The sequence below is a fragment of the Pararge aegeria genome, chromosome 22 (assembly GCF_905163445.1).
Source record: "Pararge aegeria chromosome 22, ilParAegt1.1, whole genome shotgun sequence".
In the NCBI taxonomy this organism is placed as follows: domain Eukaryota; kingdom Metazoa; phylum Arthropoda; class Insecta; order Lepidoptera; family Nymphalidae; genus Pararge; species Pararge aegeria.
Window position 1 is genome coordinate 7,368,799 of NC_053201.1, and position 15,368 is coordinate 7,384,166.

General features: G+C 34.9%; 2 protein-coding genes across 2 annotated transcripts in view; both read left to right on the forward strand.

The window, feature by feature from the left end:
• The first annotated feature begins 244 nt into the window (after window positions 1-244).
• LOC120633703 (pseudouridine-5'-phosphatase-like) lies at window positions 245-3,457 on the forward strand. Its single transcript, XM_039904020.1, has 4 exons — window positions 245-419; window positions 1,001-1,219; window positions 2,112-2,341; window positions 3,027-3,457. The coding sequence occupies exons 1-4, from the start codon at window positions 365-367 to the stop codon at window positions 3,204-3,206; spliced, it is 684 nt and encodes a 227-aa protein (XP_039759954.1). The 5' UTR covers window positions 245-364; the 3' UTR covers window positions 3,207-3,457.
• An 11,702-nt stretch (window positions 3,458-15,159) lies between these two features.
• LOC120633653 (ecdysone 20-monooxygenase) overlaps window positions 15,160-15,368 on the forward strand; it is a 68,457-nt gene continuing 68,248 nt past the window's right edge. Inside the window, exon 1 of the mRNA XM_039903947.1 lies at window positions 15,160-15,363. Within this exon, the coding sequence (XP_039759881.1) occupies window positions 15,313-15,363 (51 nt within the window). The 5' untranslated portion in view covers window positions 15,160-15,312. The remainder of the gene's footprint in view (window positions 15,364-15,368) is intronic.

The following is a 15,368-nucleotide window of genomic DNA, read 5'->3' on the forward strand; positions in this document are numbered from 1 at the left end:
TATTATATTATAACTTAATTTCTTCTTCTGCTTTTAAACATCGCTGCGATGTTTGTGTAAAATACTCACAATAAGTAACAACTTTAATAATTATTGTTTGCATAGGTAAGTATGCATAGCGTTTAATATTTATTAAAGAAATAATTATTTGCGAATTAAGTCTAGTCATGGTAGTCAGATAAGATAACAAATTGAACCACGATGAACGGTGACGCTTTGTTACGTTACGTTAATTCAAGGCAAATACCACCTTACTGTAATGATTACATGATTTAGCAGCACTTTAAAAGTTTATCTCATAAAGAAGGACGTCGTTTGTTAGCGCGGTACAATTTGGAAGTGTAAAGTTTTCTTTCAATACAAAATGCCGTTTAAACCAGTTTCTCACGTACTTTTTGATATGGATGGATTATTATTGAGTAAGTCTATTTTATAAAATTTTATGTCCCGACTTCCGCGGCGTCGCTGCGTCGTTGGTGTCGGCTTTGGTGTATCGTAAACATCGATACAACGTTTAAAATATTCTTTATTACTACGTAAAACGTGAAGTATCTAGTACTCGAAAGGTAGTAGTAGGAGAAGTAGTATTCGAAAGGTCCCGAGTTCGAACCCCAGCAAGGGCAATTTGGCATTTATAATTCTTGAATTTTCAGTCGTCTGGTCTGGCTTCGGCCGTGGCTAGTTTCCATCTTACCGACAAAGGCGTATCGTCAAGCCATCGATATAAATTGAAGTCGTTGCGCCAAGCGATATACGGTTACGGTACTATAAAACCGATTAGGGATATGGGCAGTTATACTAAAAACTTCCACACACCTAACAGATTGTCCATTTACCACCTACACTTTCTTGGACAGGAGGAGTAAGTGTTAATTGTAGTCGAATAAAAAATAAAATTAACAAGGTTTTTGATAAATGTCCCGTTGATATAGTGGTTATCATCTTCGACGACGGATCACGAAGTCGATTATGATATTTCTGTGACAAAATTTATTTTCAGATACTGAAGACTTGTACACAAAAGGCTTTGAAGAGATTGCGTCCAGATATGGCAAACTATTTACATTTGAACTCAAATGCAAAATAATGGGGCAACATAGCAGAGAGTTTGCTGCCAACATCATCAAGGAGCTGAATTTGCCGCTTACCGTTGATGAGTTTCTTGTGGAAACGAGAAAGATTTTCATTGATTTATTTCCGCAATGCAAAATTATGCCCGGTAAGTTTTATTTTTATATCCATCCTAAAATTACTTATAAATGCGAAAGTGTGTCTGTTTCTTTTATTTTTTCAATCACTGATCTTCTTCAAAATTTGCATTTCCTTTTCATACATATGAATTTATAAAGCATATACAATCTTTTTTAATCCAGAAAAAAACACCCGGATTCTGGGTAGATGGTATTCTCTAAAAAAGCCTTTATTATCAATGCAACGCTTCAAAGTCAAAACCGATCTTAGCAAAATCGAAAGTTATTCATTTATAGAGATCTTGCTTGCATCCTGGAGACGGTCATAAGATATTTTTTATCTCGGGAAAACTAATGGTTTCCGCTGTATTGTAAAAAAGCCGGAAGTCGCGATTGGCGCAATGGTCAGTGACCCTGCTTTCTGAATCCAAGGGTTCGATTCCCACAACCGAAAAATGTTTGTGTGATGAACATGAAAGTTTTTTAGTGTCTGGGTATTTATCTGTATATGATTAGTATTTATGTATATCCTTATCTTAACATATTATCAAACAAAGTCCCCTACCGGGTGTGTCTGGGTGCGAAAAACTAAAAAATGAGGCGTGCAAAACTACCGAATGGATTTTCATACGGTTTTTACACATGGGCAGAGTGATTCATGAGGAAGGTTTTAACTTTTAGTATATAATTCATTATGTTTTTCTGTAAATTGAATCAAGAATAAATATTAACCGGTTAAAGGATTTCGTAACCTGATACTGCTTCCAAACATTATTCGGTTAAAGCACTTCCGTAATATGAATTAACGCAAGCATTTTTATGGACGAAATCGATGTAATATTTTTTCATACATTAAATTCTATAAAAATAATTTATTGGGTTTCAAGACTAAGTTTTTATGGAAGTTTCTCTTTATTTCAGGTGTTGAAAGGCTACTTGTTCATCTATCTAAACATAAAATACCAATGGGTCTAGCTACAAGTAGTAGTAAAGAAACCTATGACATGAAGGTATCTCGACACCAAGATTTCTTCAATTTGTTGCCATTTAAGACGTATGGATCCGATGCTAACGTGAAGAGGGGAAAACCGTCTCCTGATATATTTTTGATCGCTGCTACTAAATTTCCTCGAAAACCGGCCCCTGAGAAAGTAAGTTTCTTTGTACCCTCCTTTTTAAAAAGCAGGTTTAGGCTTGTGCAAAATTCCGACCCGTCTCGCTGTCTAGATTCTATTGGTGAAGCTTCACTAAAATGAGTACTGTATTTTCTAAAATATCAAATAGACTTTCCAGAGAGCCTTGAATAATAACCATTGCAAAGTGATGATGTTTAAAATAATCACTCACTGCAACACTGTCCCGGCAGTAGGTTATAAAATTCTTGGCCTAGAACACGTGGTGTACCATTATCACAACCACCAGTCGTTTATCATTCCATCCAAAATCGGTTCACTTGTAACTCTTGGAAGCGTGTTTATCCAAACACGAAACGCGAAACATATGTTATTAAATAAATTTTAATATTTAAAAAATTCGGAAAAAGTATTTAAATACTATATATATATTAAAACACAGACTACAAAAAACACTTTTTATACATTTAAATTTTCTACATTCTACACTTTACATTACTTTTTCTTCACTTTTTGTACATTCTAAACTTCAGAAGAAGTATAAGAAACCATGGATTTGTCACGGCTCCATTAAGGTAGGTATTAGTAGCGCTGTCTTTTTCACTATATATTTCTTGGGACGCATATTTTTAGAAATGACAATTCACTTAGTTTGCACAGCATTACTCTGCGATCACTATACGAAAGCTTTAAATATTTGCAGTGTCTAGTATTCGAAGACTCATTAAACGGGGTAAAGGCAGCTGTAGCAGCTGGTATGCAAGTTGTGATGGTCCCAGATCCCCGCTTCGATCGAAGTCTAGCGCCAGAAGCAACGCTAATTCTCAACTCTATGGAAGATTTCCGTCCCGAAATATTTGGTTTGCCGCCGTATGATGATTAACTGATTCATAAAACCAAAATATCGCTCGGAAATCGGCCAAGGTTATGGTTTTGTTTGTATTAACACAAGTCGTTCGCACTAGTCCAATTATAAGTTTATGATAATGCTAAAAGTTTATGTAATTTGAATCTCAGCTAAGATTTGTTGCTAAGCTTACCGAAATGGTTTAAGTAAATAATTACCTATTTATTTTAATATCGTACAATTTTTTTATATAAAACGTTGTACCTACTTGTTAGAAGATTTTTGCATAGCACGTTTTTATGATAACAATATATACTGAGTGTTTGTATGTTGTTTGAAAATAAAAATAAAATGTTTATAAGTAAATTCTTTTATTTTCCCATTATACATTGATCAATCACTTGACTTAAAGAGCTAGTTAGTAGATTGTATAGCTGCTCATCATCATCGTCATCATCATCATATCAACCAATTGACGTTAATAATTACATTAAGAACGTCCAACGGAGAGTGAATAGTGAAAGCTCATTTCTACATGATGCGTTTTAGAATTGGCAGGCGCTTATAAAACTAAAGATTTAAAATTTGTACTTTTAATTTATGAATGTATAAAACGTTTGTCAAGTCTACCCAATAAAAATATATTATATTCATAGTAAAATGCTATAGGGGAAAAAATACTGCATTTTTCGCTGAATATTAATATTATTAAGATTCTGTTTAGCCGGATACCTATAGCAAAACTGGGCATTGTTGGTTTCTTACTATTCATACATGGCTTTTTAAAACTTTCTAAGTATAGATAAACTTGGTATTCGATACCCTTTTATATAGTAGCAAGGAAAGTACCAAGTCATTTTCTACATTTTGACTTGGCACCGACTTAAAAATTTTAGAAAATATTTATTTCTTGTTTTTTAGTTGTTTTACAAAGACAACTTTTTTGTTAAACATTTTTTTTTCACGCTTCTCAGTGGCTAGGTTTGCACCTATTACAAAATATTGCTTTTCCGAAGCCGGGCTGAGGAGTTCTCCCGGCACTTCTCCCTCAGATCTTTTGTTGTGTGAGCATAAATTGTTACTAAAATTAAAACACAACCAGTGTAATTCTCATGATAATTGTATAGTTCCGCTGGCCTTTCATTTAATTTCCATTCTATTACAATAATAGATATAATTCTTCTGGACGTATGTTAGTCGCCCAACGCCTCCTGAACGGGTCGAACGATTAGGATGAAATTTTGTGTATTTTTCAATGGGTTCCTGGATAGTTTGAAAACACAATTAGACCCGGTGCGCTGCCCCGGTATCGGGGCAATACCGATAGTTCGACAGTCCGTTCACAGTTATTTTACTTCTGAAATGACCTCTTTCTCAGTTATGTACCATTAGTCGCCTCATACGATACCCGCGGGAAAAAGAGGGATAATGACAGTTGTATTCTGACCTGCCCTCACCAAAGCCTAGCATTATACTACTTATCATTTAGAAAATCGAAATGGCATCAAAATTGAAACCCCCGCTGCAGTTTTCAGAACTGCAAGAATTTGAATTTGTCGAAGATATTATAGTTCATTCTTTTCTCACAATTATAGTATTAGAGTAAACGCCGAGTAGAAAATAATCACTGATTACATATTTGTAGTAGAAAGTTAATTCAAATAAATGGGTAGTAACCGATCGCAATATGATATTTTTTTACCTGGCGTTAATTGATGTTGGTGCGCTCTTCTTTGTCGGTAGTTTCTAATTTTTTAAATGTCATTCCTACCTATTATGGATGCGAATAATAAATAATTATGTTTTAATAAGAACATAGATCGGTTTATTTTTTGTGCACAAGTTTGACCTTAGTTAATACATTGATACCTTACGGACCACCCAATAAACGATAGGGCTGCCTACTTAGTGCTATCTATATATATAAAAATCAATGCCACTTTTCGTTGTAATTTTATAACTCAAGAACGGGCTCACCTATCCAAACCAAATGTTTAGGCTTTGTTCGGACTATTAAATTGATGGTTTATGTGAAGTTTGCACGAAATCGGTTAAGCGGTTCTTCATTTAACACATTTTTTGTAACTAATATATTCAATAAATGGCGGCTCTTTTTCTGAATGGGGGAAAATTGACAAATTTAAATTTCAGATGGGGATTGTGCTGTCAAATTGGAACTTTTTTTAGTGTTGACAGTATCAGCATGTTGTTATGTCATTCATGCGGTCATTTAATTTTGGACATGCTTCGATTAAAGCAAATTGTTTTTAATATGATTTCAATAAGAAATTCATCAAATGTAACCTCGCTGTATTGATGATGATGTTGATGTGTGTACACATTTTTAAAATTATGCATCGGTAGGTCTAGAATTACCTTAAGAATCATGTTGTCAAAGCATATACTCAACCTCACAAAGAAGTTCTGCGCCTTTCGGAGACGATATGAAGATATCACTATTTTATGTCCGTTAAGTTGATTCTTAATATCAGCTTTTTGTTTACAAAGAGAATATTATTTTACCTCACAAAGACTATCTATACCTACTTATAATAAATCTGTAACTGGAAGATTTCTGTACATTTAATATATTTTGAAAATTTTGACCGGGGGATGTTTTTAATCGACACTGAGTCCAAAACAGATTTTTATTGAATTTTTGTCCGTCTGTCTGTCTGCCTATCTGTCTGTTCGCGCATCACGTGAAAACTACTGAACGGATTTAAATAAAATTTGGTTTAGTTGTACCTGATATTCCGGGTCAACCGGAATCCGGGTATAGGATACTTTTTATCCCGATAAACAGTAAGTTTCTTCCGGGAACTACGATGAAATTTTTTATAAATTTTACATCATAGTTCCGTTAAATTTGAATCGATTTTAATATAATCTTTTTTTATGTGACAGTGTGTACTCTTAAGCATGTATTGTCTCATTTTAATGAAGATGAATATTGTAGGAGATAAAGGAGTTTGGGGGGCGATAAATCGATCTAGCTAGGATTCATTTATATTGGAATCTTGGAATCATTTAAATTGGACATACGACTATTTTTTTAAGTCGACTCATTTGCGGACGAAGTCGCGCGGGTCCGCTAGTATTTTTTTATGTGCCGTAGAAATAAAACCTACCGCTCTAAATTCTTACTAATACCTAGCATTAAATAGAATAAACACAATAAACCGAAGTTATAATGTATGATTTAATAGTCGTAGAGCTTTTTGAAATTCGTCCGGGAATTAATACCGCCATGTTTTCAGTGTGAAGTTTCCGAATGTCATGGTTGCCGGTGTAATTACGGTCACTTCAGGCTGGCGATGTTTTACCACCTACCTACTATCGGGTGCGCCATCTGCCTGCCGTCAATTATTGCTATGCCCACGCAGATGGCCCTCTTGATCGTAAGTGGCAAACCATCACTTGTAAAAAGAGCAACACTTGGCAGGACATGCAAGGAACACTGAAAAGAGTCCTTCAACCTAAGGTCTAGGTGTTAAGCTTCATATGCTCGAAGTTACACCAGCATCCACAATGTTTAGCCTTTTCATAAATAGCCTATAACTATGGGCGAACCCAGCTTCTGGTCTAGGCAGGGTTGCCAGATCGATTCTTCCTGGTATCGGAATAGCCGATATTTCGGGATTTTAGGGCTTTGGTCGGGAGAAATAAAAAAATAAGTCAATAATATTAATTATAATATATATAAGAAAAAAAAAACATAGTAGGTATTTGTGACACATAAGATAAGAAGCGAATAAGCATGTTTATTATTTTTGTTCTTGCCATAAGTATTTGTCATTTTTTTTGTGTGTTGTTTGCAAGTTTCGTTTGACGAAAATGTTAACTTAAAATTATCGAACTTGTTTTTCGGGAGATTATTCGCTTTGTCAGGAGTCGGGAGGACAAACAAAAATTCGGAAGAATCCCTCCAATTCCCGACCGTCTGGCAACCCTAGGTCTAGGGGTCTAGGTGCAAGTGAGATTTTTTTAGGTCAGATCCTCCGCGGCTGTTTTGTGAAAATTGAAAGATCAAAACTCTATAATGTATACTGAAGCCATATTTTTTAAGAGGGTACACACATTTTCTGCGAGATTTCCAGGAGAGGACAGCTGCGAGGGCAGCTAGGTGAGGCCCTATACTCCCTTTGGTACGCCCATGCCTATAACAGCCCACTGCTATATTAAAGGCCTCTCACAAGAGGGGGTTTTCCAATATTCACCACGCTCGCCAGACAGACACCACGAACGCAGTAGATGATCGTAGTAGCACATAGGACACTTCTGCCCGTAAGTATCACTAACATGTGATTATCTATCTAATCTATCTATTTAAACAAGCAATTCTGGAATATTTAAATCAGGAAACATATTTCTTGTAACCCTGAAACGGCGCTAACGATTAATTTGGATGAAGTTTTGTATTAAAGATAAGGTCTCAATTCCTTAGCTTAACTCGTACCTATATAGACGTCTGTTTCGCAAAATTCGATTTTAAGCAAAATACATATTATAAAATATATTAGAACACATTATGAATTTTCTTATTATTGGACAGATGCAGGCGTTACTATGCGGAATTCCATATTATATAAGTTAAGCTTCATTTGCTATACTCCGCAAAAAGCAGGAGAATCAATCATCAATTCATACATTTTCCAATTATATGACTTATTTTATTACTATACATAAGAATCTTTACAAAAAAAAAAAACACGCTTTAACAAACATAACGCTCATCACAACACGAAAAAAGCTCGGTTGCAAGCTCGCCAAGCTCGCATTGGAGCGTAGGGGAGTCTAAGTTCTATGCCCAGCCGTGGGACAATAATGAGGCTGATAAGGAGGTTGATGAACTGATAAAAATTCTCAAGGCTTCATAACTACTCCTTTAGTTATGCAGCCTTGAACGTTTTACGTGTGAGGAAGTAGAATCTTATTAAAAATAAAAAAAAGTTGAGCAATTACGAGTAATACTCGTCCATCCAGGGTTCCGTATTCCATAAGAACAAGTGTTGAAGTAAAACGATAAAACTTCCTTACCGTAAAACTACTCGTAACTTTATTTGTAGAGGTTCAAATAGGTTTTATTTTTTACATATTCACATAATATGTAAAAAAAAACGGACTTTAACCAGCATTGTTTGGGGTTAGTTTTATTTGTCCTGTATAAAGTTTATTTATGCTTACATTTATCTCAATTAACTAGTTCCATTTATCTCAAATAATTATAATTAATGTAATGTTCTTTATTTCAATAATTTGTTAAAATAAATAAAAATCGGCTTTAAACTTTACACGTAAATCTTAGTACATATTCGGCTTGGTTATCTCACTCTAAAGTACAAAAACACAATGAACTCCCTGATTTTTCTGCATTTTAAAAGCGTCTAATGTTAGTCCATTATACATATACTTAGAGCGGTAATAGCCCAGTTGTTAGGTTAGGTAAGGCTTCGGCTTCACTTTCGGGGGGCCGAGTTCGAATCCCAGCATGCACCTCTAGCTTTTCAAAGTAATGTGCGTTGTAATCAATTAAATATCGCTTGCTTAAACGGTGAAGGAAAATATTGTGATGAAACCTGCATGACTGAAAGTTCTGTATAACAGTGGCTTGCATAGAGGGTATGCACAGCGTATGCAGATGATATAAAATGAAGAAAATCTCCAGTACGAGTTATAAATACTTGAGGCTAGGTTTTATACAACTCTTACAATGCCTATCCTTAAAATTTTTATAACTCATACTGGGGGTTTTTTTTCATTTTATATCATCTGCATACCCAGTGCATACCCTCTATGCACGCCACTGCTGTATAATATTCTCAATGTTCTTCCAATTTGCTTGTAGAGGGCTGGTAATGGGTTGATATGATGATGCTGATTAAGTATGTAATTCGATGGCTTTAGTAGTTTTAAATAATAATCATGCGCAGAGGTCTACAAAGTCGCACTAGGGTTCCATTTTAATTATTTTGGCGCGGAACCCTAAAAATGGCATAGCAACAAGATTTACATCTGATGCATCCGTAATATAAAGCATCTATTTAATAATCGTTACATTCACTGTGTGCAGCAGGCACTATCGACACCAGTTCCATGCTTCATTGGGTTAGTAGGTTTTATTGCAACTGAGCAAGAAATGCAGTGCAAGATTCTAGACTTGTACGTCTAAAATCTTTATGATCAATTGTAAGAACAATCAATCTAATGCTATAGCATCCTCTGTCAATTGATGTCTGGTGGGAGGCTTTTGCCGTGGCAAGATATCAAGAGGAAATCTGGACGAAAAAAATCTCGAAAGGAATAAAACTGGACAAAAATAAATCTGGACGAGACAGATCATCAACATCTGAGGTAGGTTATAGGTATGAGACATTACAACAATAAAAAGAATACAAACATATAAAATATAAGGTGAGGGAGAACATAATACTTGGTATTTCAAACCATTGAAGATCCTCATCAAAGCAGAAACACGACCGAAGAAGCTGGGTCCATAAATAAAGAAAAAAATATCGGAGTGTCCCATTATTATTATCGGAGTGTGTCATTATTCTGGACTATTGACAGTACGGTTTCCCAGTATTGTAACTAGAGGGCGCTTCTTTGATACCATATATAAATCCATATAATTCTGGTCTATTCTGGTCTATTGACAGTACGGTTTCCCAGTATTGTAACTAGAGGGCGCTTCTTTGATACCATATATAAATCCATATAATAAAAAGTTAAATTTTACGCTATCGAATAGAATAACTTTATTCGATGACCGATTGGCGTAGTGGGCAGCGACCCTGCTTTCTGAGACCAAGGCCGTGGGTTCGATTCCCACAACTAGAAAATGTGTGGCGAACATGAATGTTTTTCAGTGGTCTATATGCATATTATAATGAGTCATATATATCATAAAAATATTCATCAGTCATTTCTTAATAGTTCAACGGGTGCGTACCACGATAATATTTTTGGATTTGTCGATATTTCGACCCAGTTGCATGGATCGTGACCACGATGCTGATTAACCACGAAAATCTTTAATTCATCAGTCATCACCCAAACAAGCTACACTTACTTTGGGGCTAGATGGCGATGTGTATTGTCATATTATATATTTATTTGCTGGGATGTGGTACATATTTTTGTATTATTTGTGACTCCTGAACATTCAACTAATTTTACAGTATGCAAAAAATCGAATACTAATATAAAAATAATAATTAAAATGTTTCACAAAACTTGGGCAATCTACAATGACACTTACAGATTTTATATAACTCGTATTAAATTAATAACTACTTAGACAAATAAAAGAAAATAAGTAAACGTATTTAGGAAATCTCACACTTGGCACTCTGATACCAGGCATCCAGATGTTGAGGATGCAATTTGTTTCAGCGACGTTTGTGCGGCAAAAAAATAGGGAAGCTGCTATAAATTCAAATAATATTATTTTCGTTTTATCGCAGCCATTCTTTAGTCGCATTGATGATTTATAAGCTTTTAGTTTTAACGCCAAGCTTTTATCATTCGACCTTCACAGTAAGTAAAATAGGGCTCTTGTGTTATTAGGGTAGTTTTACTGTAATGTTATTTTTTTTGTACCACATAGTATAAACTGATATAAGAGAAACAATTATTTATATAATCGCGACATTGCGATTTCTTCCAGAGGAAGTAGATAACATTTTGTTCTTTCCTCGGAAGAAAAATGTCTCCTGCCCATGCAAGCTGTAGCAGTGGAACATTGGATAGTGATGTTGATGACTTGGGCTTAAGAACGATACAGAATAAATAAAATAAAGTAAAGAGGTGTATTTACCGCAGTAATAGTTGCGATTGTTGGATTGATTTTCTATTCGGGCGGAGTAAGATGGCCGCGGGACGAGCGGCGCAATTGAATTAAATTAACTAACATAGTTGTTGTTGTTTTTAATATTTATTGTTATGATTTTAATTTAACTAGCGTTGTAATTTCCACTTCTTTGTTTTTTTTTTTAATTCTTATTTTTGAACGAGACGATCGGCTGTCATTCTCCGATTGGTTAACGCGATAACGGCATGAACCAATCAAATTGATTGGATCCTACCTGGACGGCTGTGAATTTTGGTGGAAGACTGGGGTTTTCTTCTTGGCGGGTTGGATCGTTCTCTGAAGGGTCAGGGAGTAAAATGCGAGGTTGCGAAGACAGAATAAGTTCATATTGTCGTCGTTTATAAAGAAAATTAATATAGTGATATTTTGTGGTACGTTTATTTGCATCTTTTCGTGTCCTAGTATAGTTCTAATATTATTTATTTATTTCTTAACAGCGTTTATGAAGCCCTGTCAGGCTGACTTCTTATGATTACAATTTAAAAGATTTCAGTCTTAGGATTTTAATTAAAGTAAATAAAATTTACTTAGTTATTTTTAATCACTAGGTAGGTTAATCAGTAGGTAGAAAAAGTTTGAAAAACAAAATAATTATAATTTCATATACAAGTTATCTTATTTTCTTTTAAATAACCTATTAGTTACAAGGAACTGTATCCGAGCAATATTGTAGATAAAATCTAGTTCTTTATAAATTGATCCTTAGAAATTAAGTCTCAATAACTAAAGAGACATAATCGACAAAATATAATAGCTATTAGCTAGAAACGGTTTCTTAAGTAAAATAAAATAAAAATAATAAAAAGTATAAAACTACTAACCATAAATATAATAAAAAAGATTAACGAGCATTATGTCACAATATTAGCAGTTTTATCAAACACTTCTTGTTTTATTATTGCTTTTAAAAACGATATAAATATTTTTTTCTTGAAACGAGCAGATAACTCTCGGCTAAGTTTAATGACTTATTCAATATCAACTAATATGTTTTTCCTCACGTTTTTGGGGTTCCGTAGGTACAATTAGCTAGCTAGTAGCTTTTATTTACTATGATGATATTCTATTTTTGGGTGTACATGGGTGTAGATAATGATCTTCACCCGCTCGAGAAGAGAATCGAAGAGAATGAATACGGAGAGAAATAAATGATTTAATATATTATGAGACTTAAATTAAAAATTTAATGATGTAAGTTTATTGTTTAAATAAAATTAAGCAAAATCTAGCCCGGCGAAGCGGGCTGGGTACGCAGGTAAAATATAAAAAGAATTTTCCAAAATAAATGACTGTTTGAGGTAAAAACACAACTGTATTGAGAAAATCCTCCTTTTTAAAGTTTGAAAAAAAAACAGTGTTTGAATAGCCGCGCTAATACTCCAAAGACCTTATAGAAAACCGTGAGTGAATAATGTTTGGTGCCCACTATACACTAACTAATACTTACTTTTGAAAAAGTCTATACACATAGCTTTCTTTTTTTTTTATTCCGCTGCTCGCTTCTTTTGGCTATAGAACCCTACACTGCTTGTGGCCCGACTCGCACTTGACCGGTTTTAATATTTTATCTAACAGATCCATAAATATAGAAATAATAGGTATCGTTGTACTATCATGAAAAATGACGTGTTATTACCCCAGAGAGTTAAGGGGTAGGGAAGGGTGTTATCAGGGAAAAAAAAAACCTTAAACCGTCTCGCCGAGTGTTATTAAATCCTAATGATCAGAGCGCACAGAGAATAGATTTTTTTGTTCCACTACAAGTTAGCCCTTGACTGCAATCTCACCTGGTGTTTAGTGATGATGCAGTCTAAGATGGTAGCGGGCTAACTTGTTAGGGAGTATGGTAGTCATACCCCTAATCGGTTTCTACGCGACATCGCACCGGAACACTAAATCGCTTAGCGGCCCGTCTTTGTCGGTAGGGTAACCAGCAACGGCCAAAGCCTCCCACCAGACAAAATAATAATAAAGTACAATTTTTACTATAATCACAATATACCCCAAACTAGAGTATCTCGTGTCTTATGAGTCAGTCTCTTCCCACATGTGCAACGAGATTATTGAAAATGACATCAAGATAAAATTGACGGCCAAGTGGCGCAGTGGGCAGCGACCCTGCTTTCTGAGTCCAAGGCCGTGGGTTCGATCCCCATAGCTGGAAAATGTTTATGTGATGCATGCAAGCATGAATGTTCTTCAGTGTCTGGGTGTTTATATGTATTTTATAAGTATTTATGTATATTATTCATAAAAATATTATACACAAGCTACGCTTACTTTGGGGCGCCATGGCGATGTGTGCATTGTCGTAGTATAAAAAAAAAATATATGCCGTGTGTTGACGGCAGATCAGAACACTGATTCGGCGATTTAGGGAATCTATCAGAGAACGGGCAGCATCGTCCTCTGTGCTACTTGTACCATCTACGGATTGTGAAACCGTCTTGTGATTATTGGAAAACCCTCCCGCTGGGAGAGGCCTGTAGTCCTCTAGGGGACTGTTATAGGCTATTGGTGATGATGTTGATGATGATGATGAATCTAAAAATATATAAAATGCATCAAAACCCGGAATGCCTTTTACATTTTTATTCGATCCTGGTGATTGGAGTGCAACATGAGTAAAACAAAAATAATAAAGTAAATGTTACCTTTAATTATCCTCGACCCCCAAACTAGGACATCCCTTGACTGAGGGAAAGTTTCTTCCCACACCTGCAACGAGACGTTGCTTTACTTTTAAGTTGACAAATAGCAATTAAATAATTTTAAAAGTATGCAGTATGTTTGAATGCTTCAAAATCCGGATGGCTTTTTAAGGTAAGTTTCGAGTTCAAGAAACCGAGGGACATAGGTTCTTGTTGTAATCGGCTGCCTGTAATCTTAAAAAATCACCCTATATTATAGGGTGAATTTTTGATACGGCCGCCGTAAAATTACTCTCGAATGAAGTTTTTCTACTTCAATTATTATCAGTCCGGATCTACTTTTTTTCTAAGGTTATCTAAGCATTGGCACCTTTTCTTTCTTTTTAAAATTTATGGTTAAAAAAATTGGCCCCGAATGGGTCGAAATTAATTGGGCTATCGCCGATGATAATTCACGTGAGTTAAGCCGTTAATTTCACAGTAAAAAATAAAAACTAAACACTGCTAGAGTTTTTTTTCTGCGACTTCCCCTTACAAAGAACACAGATGTAGGATGCGTTCAAAAATAAAAGTAATAATTAACGTCAGAACACATTCATAATTGATGGGCGTTTAATATTTTTCAAACACGTATTTTGGCGCCCTTTTAAAAAATCACCCTGAAACTATTTGAATATTTATAGCATTCAAGAATATTTAAAAAATAAAAAACATTAGCTTTGTCAAAAATTTAAAAACATTATTTTTGCTGTTATAATACAAGGCTCAGCTAAGGATTCATTTCTGCATCTTGCTACATTCAACCTATAAATATGAGTTATGAAGTTGTTACTTTGAATCCATAGAAAAGTCTCCTTCATTTTTTAAATCAGCAGTTATATTCTTTTGACAGTTTCCGATAAGCTTACGAGTAGGTATAACAGAATAAATAGAAATACAGAAAACTAAATTATTTCATTCGGTAAATTTATCGATGGTTAAAATGTGTACCAAAAATCATTTATAATAATCAATACGTTTTATGATGAATCGACGAATGTAGAGTCGATCACAACTTTATGCTAAGATAGTGGTCATGTTTTAATTCAGCAGCCTGAACCAATTATTAAATACATGTAAATGTTGTTCCTAAAACTTTAATATATATTTTGTTGATAATGATTAAGATGGTCTCAATGCCATATGAAAAGGGACAATACTTAACAAGCAATTGATCTTATAAAGGCATGTGCGTACGGCCTTGATCTACAATTTTAATTCTTTTCTCGAGGGCCCTTATATATTAATTTTATTGGTCGTTAAAGAAAGTCGTTTAGCTCAAGTCCTGGTGGTCGATTGGTATCCAAGATCCACAGTTATAAGTCTGTGGATGTAGAGCGTGAAATCAAGCGTTCAGCAAGAAGTAGTAAGGTAGGTATATAGGGGCGTACGAGTCGCAGACAACTCAGTCGGTATTCGCCAGCACACGGACCCTGAGCGCCGGTTTGTAACGAGTAAAGACACAACTATCGGCATAAGGAATTCCTATGTACTGTGATGTTAGTAAACAATAAGTGTATAAATAAAAATATCATAGTGATTCCTCTGTCAGTCTTAGTGTGAATTTAAATGGACAATCATGTCTCTTCCGGGTGTTTTCCTTTTTTCACATTACGTGGAAAGCTTTTGGGTAAG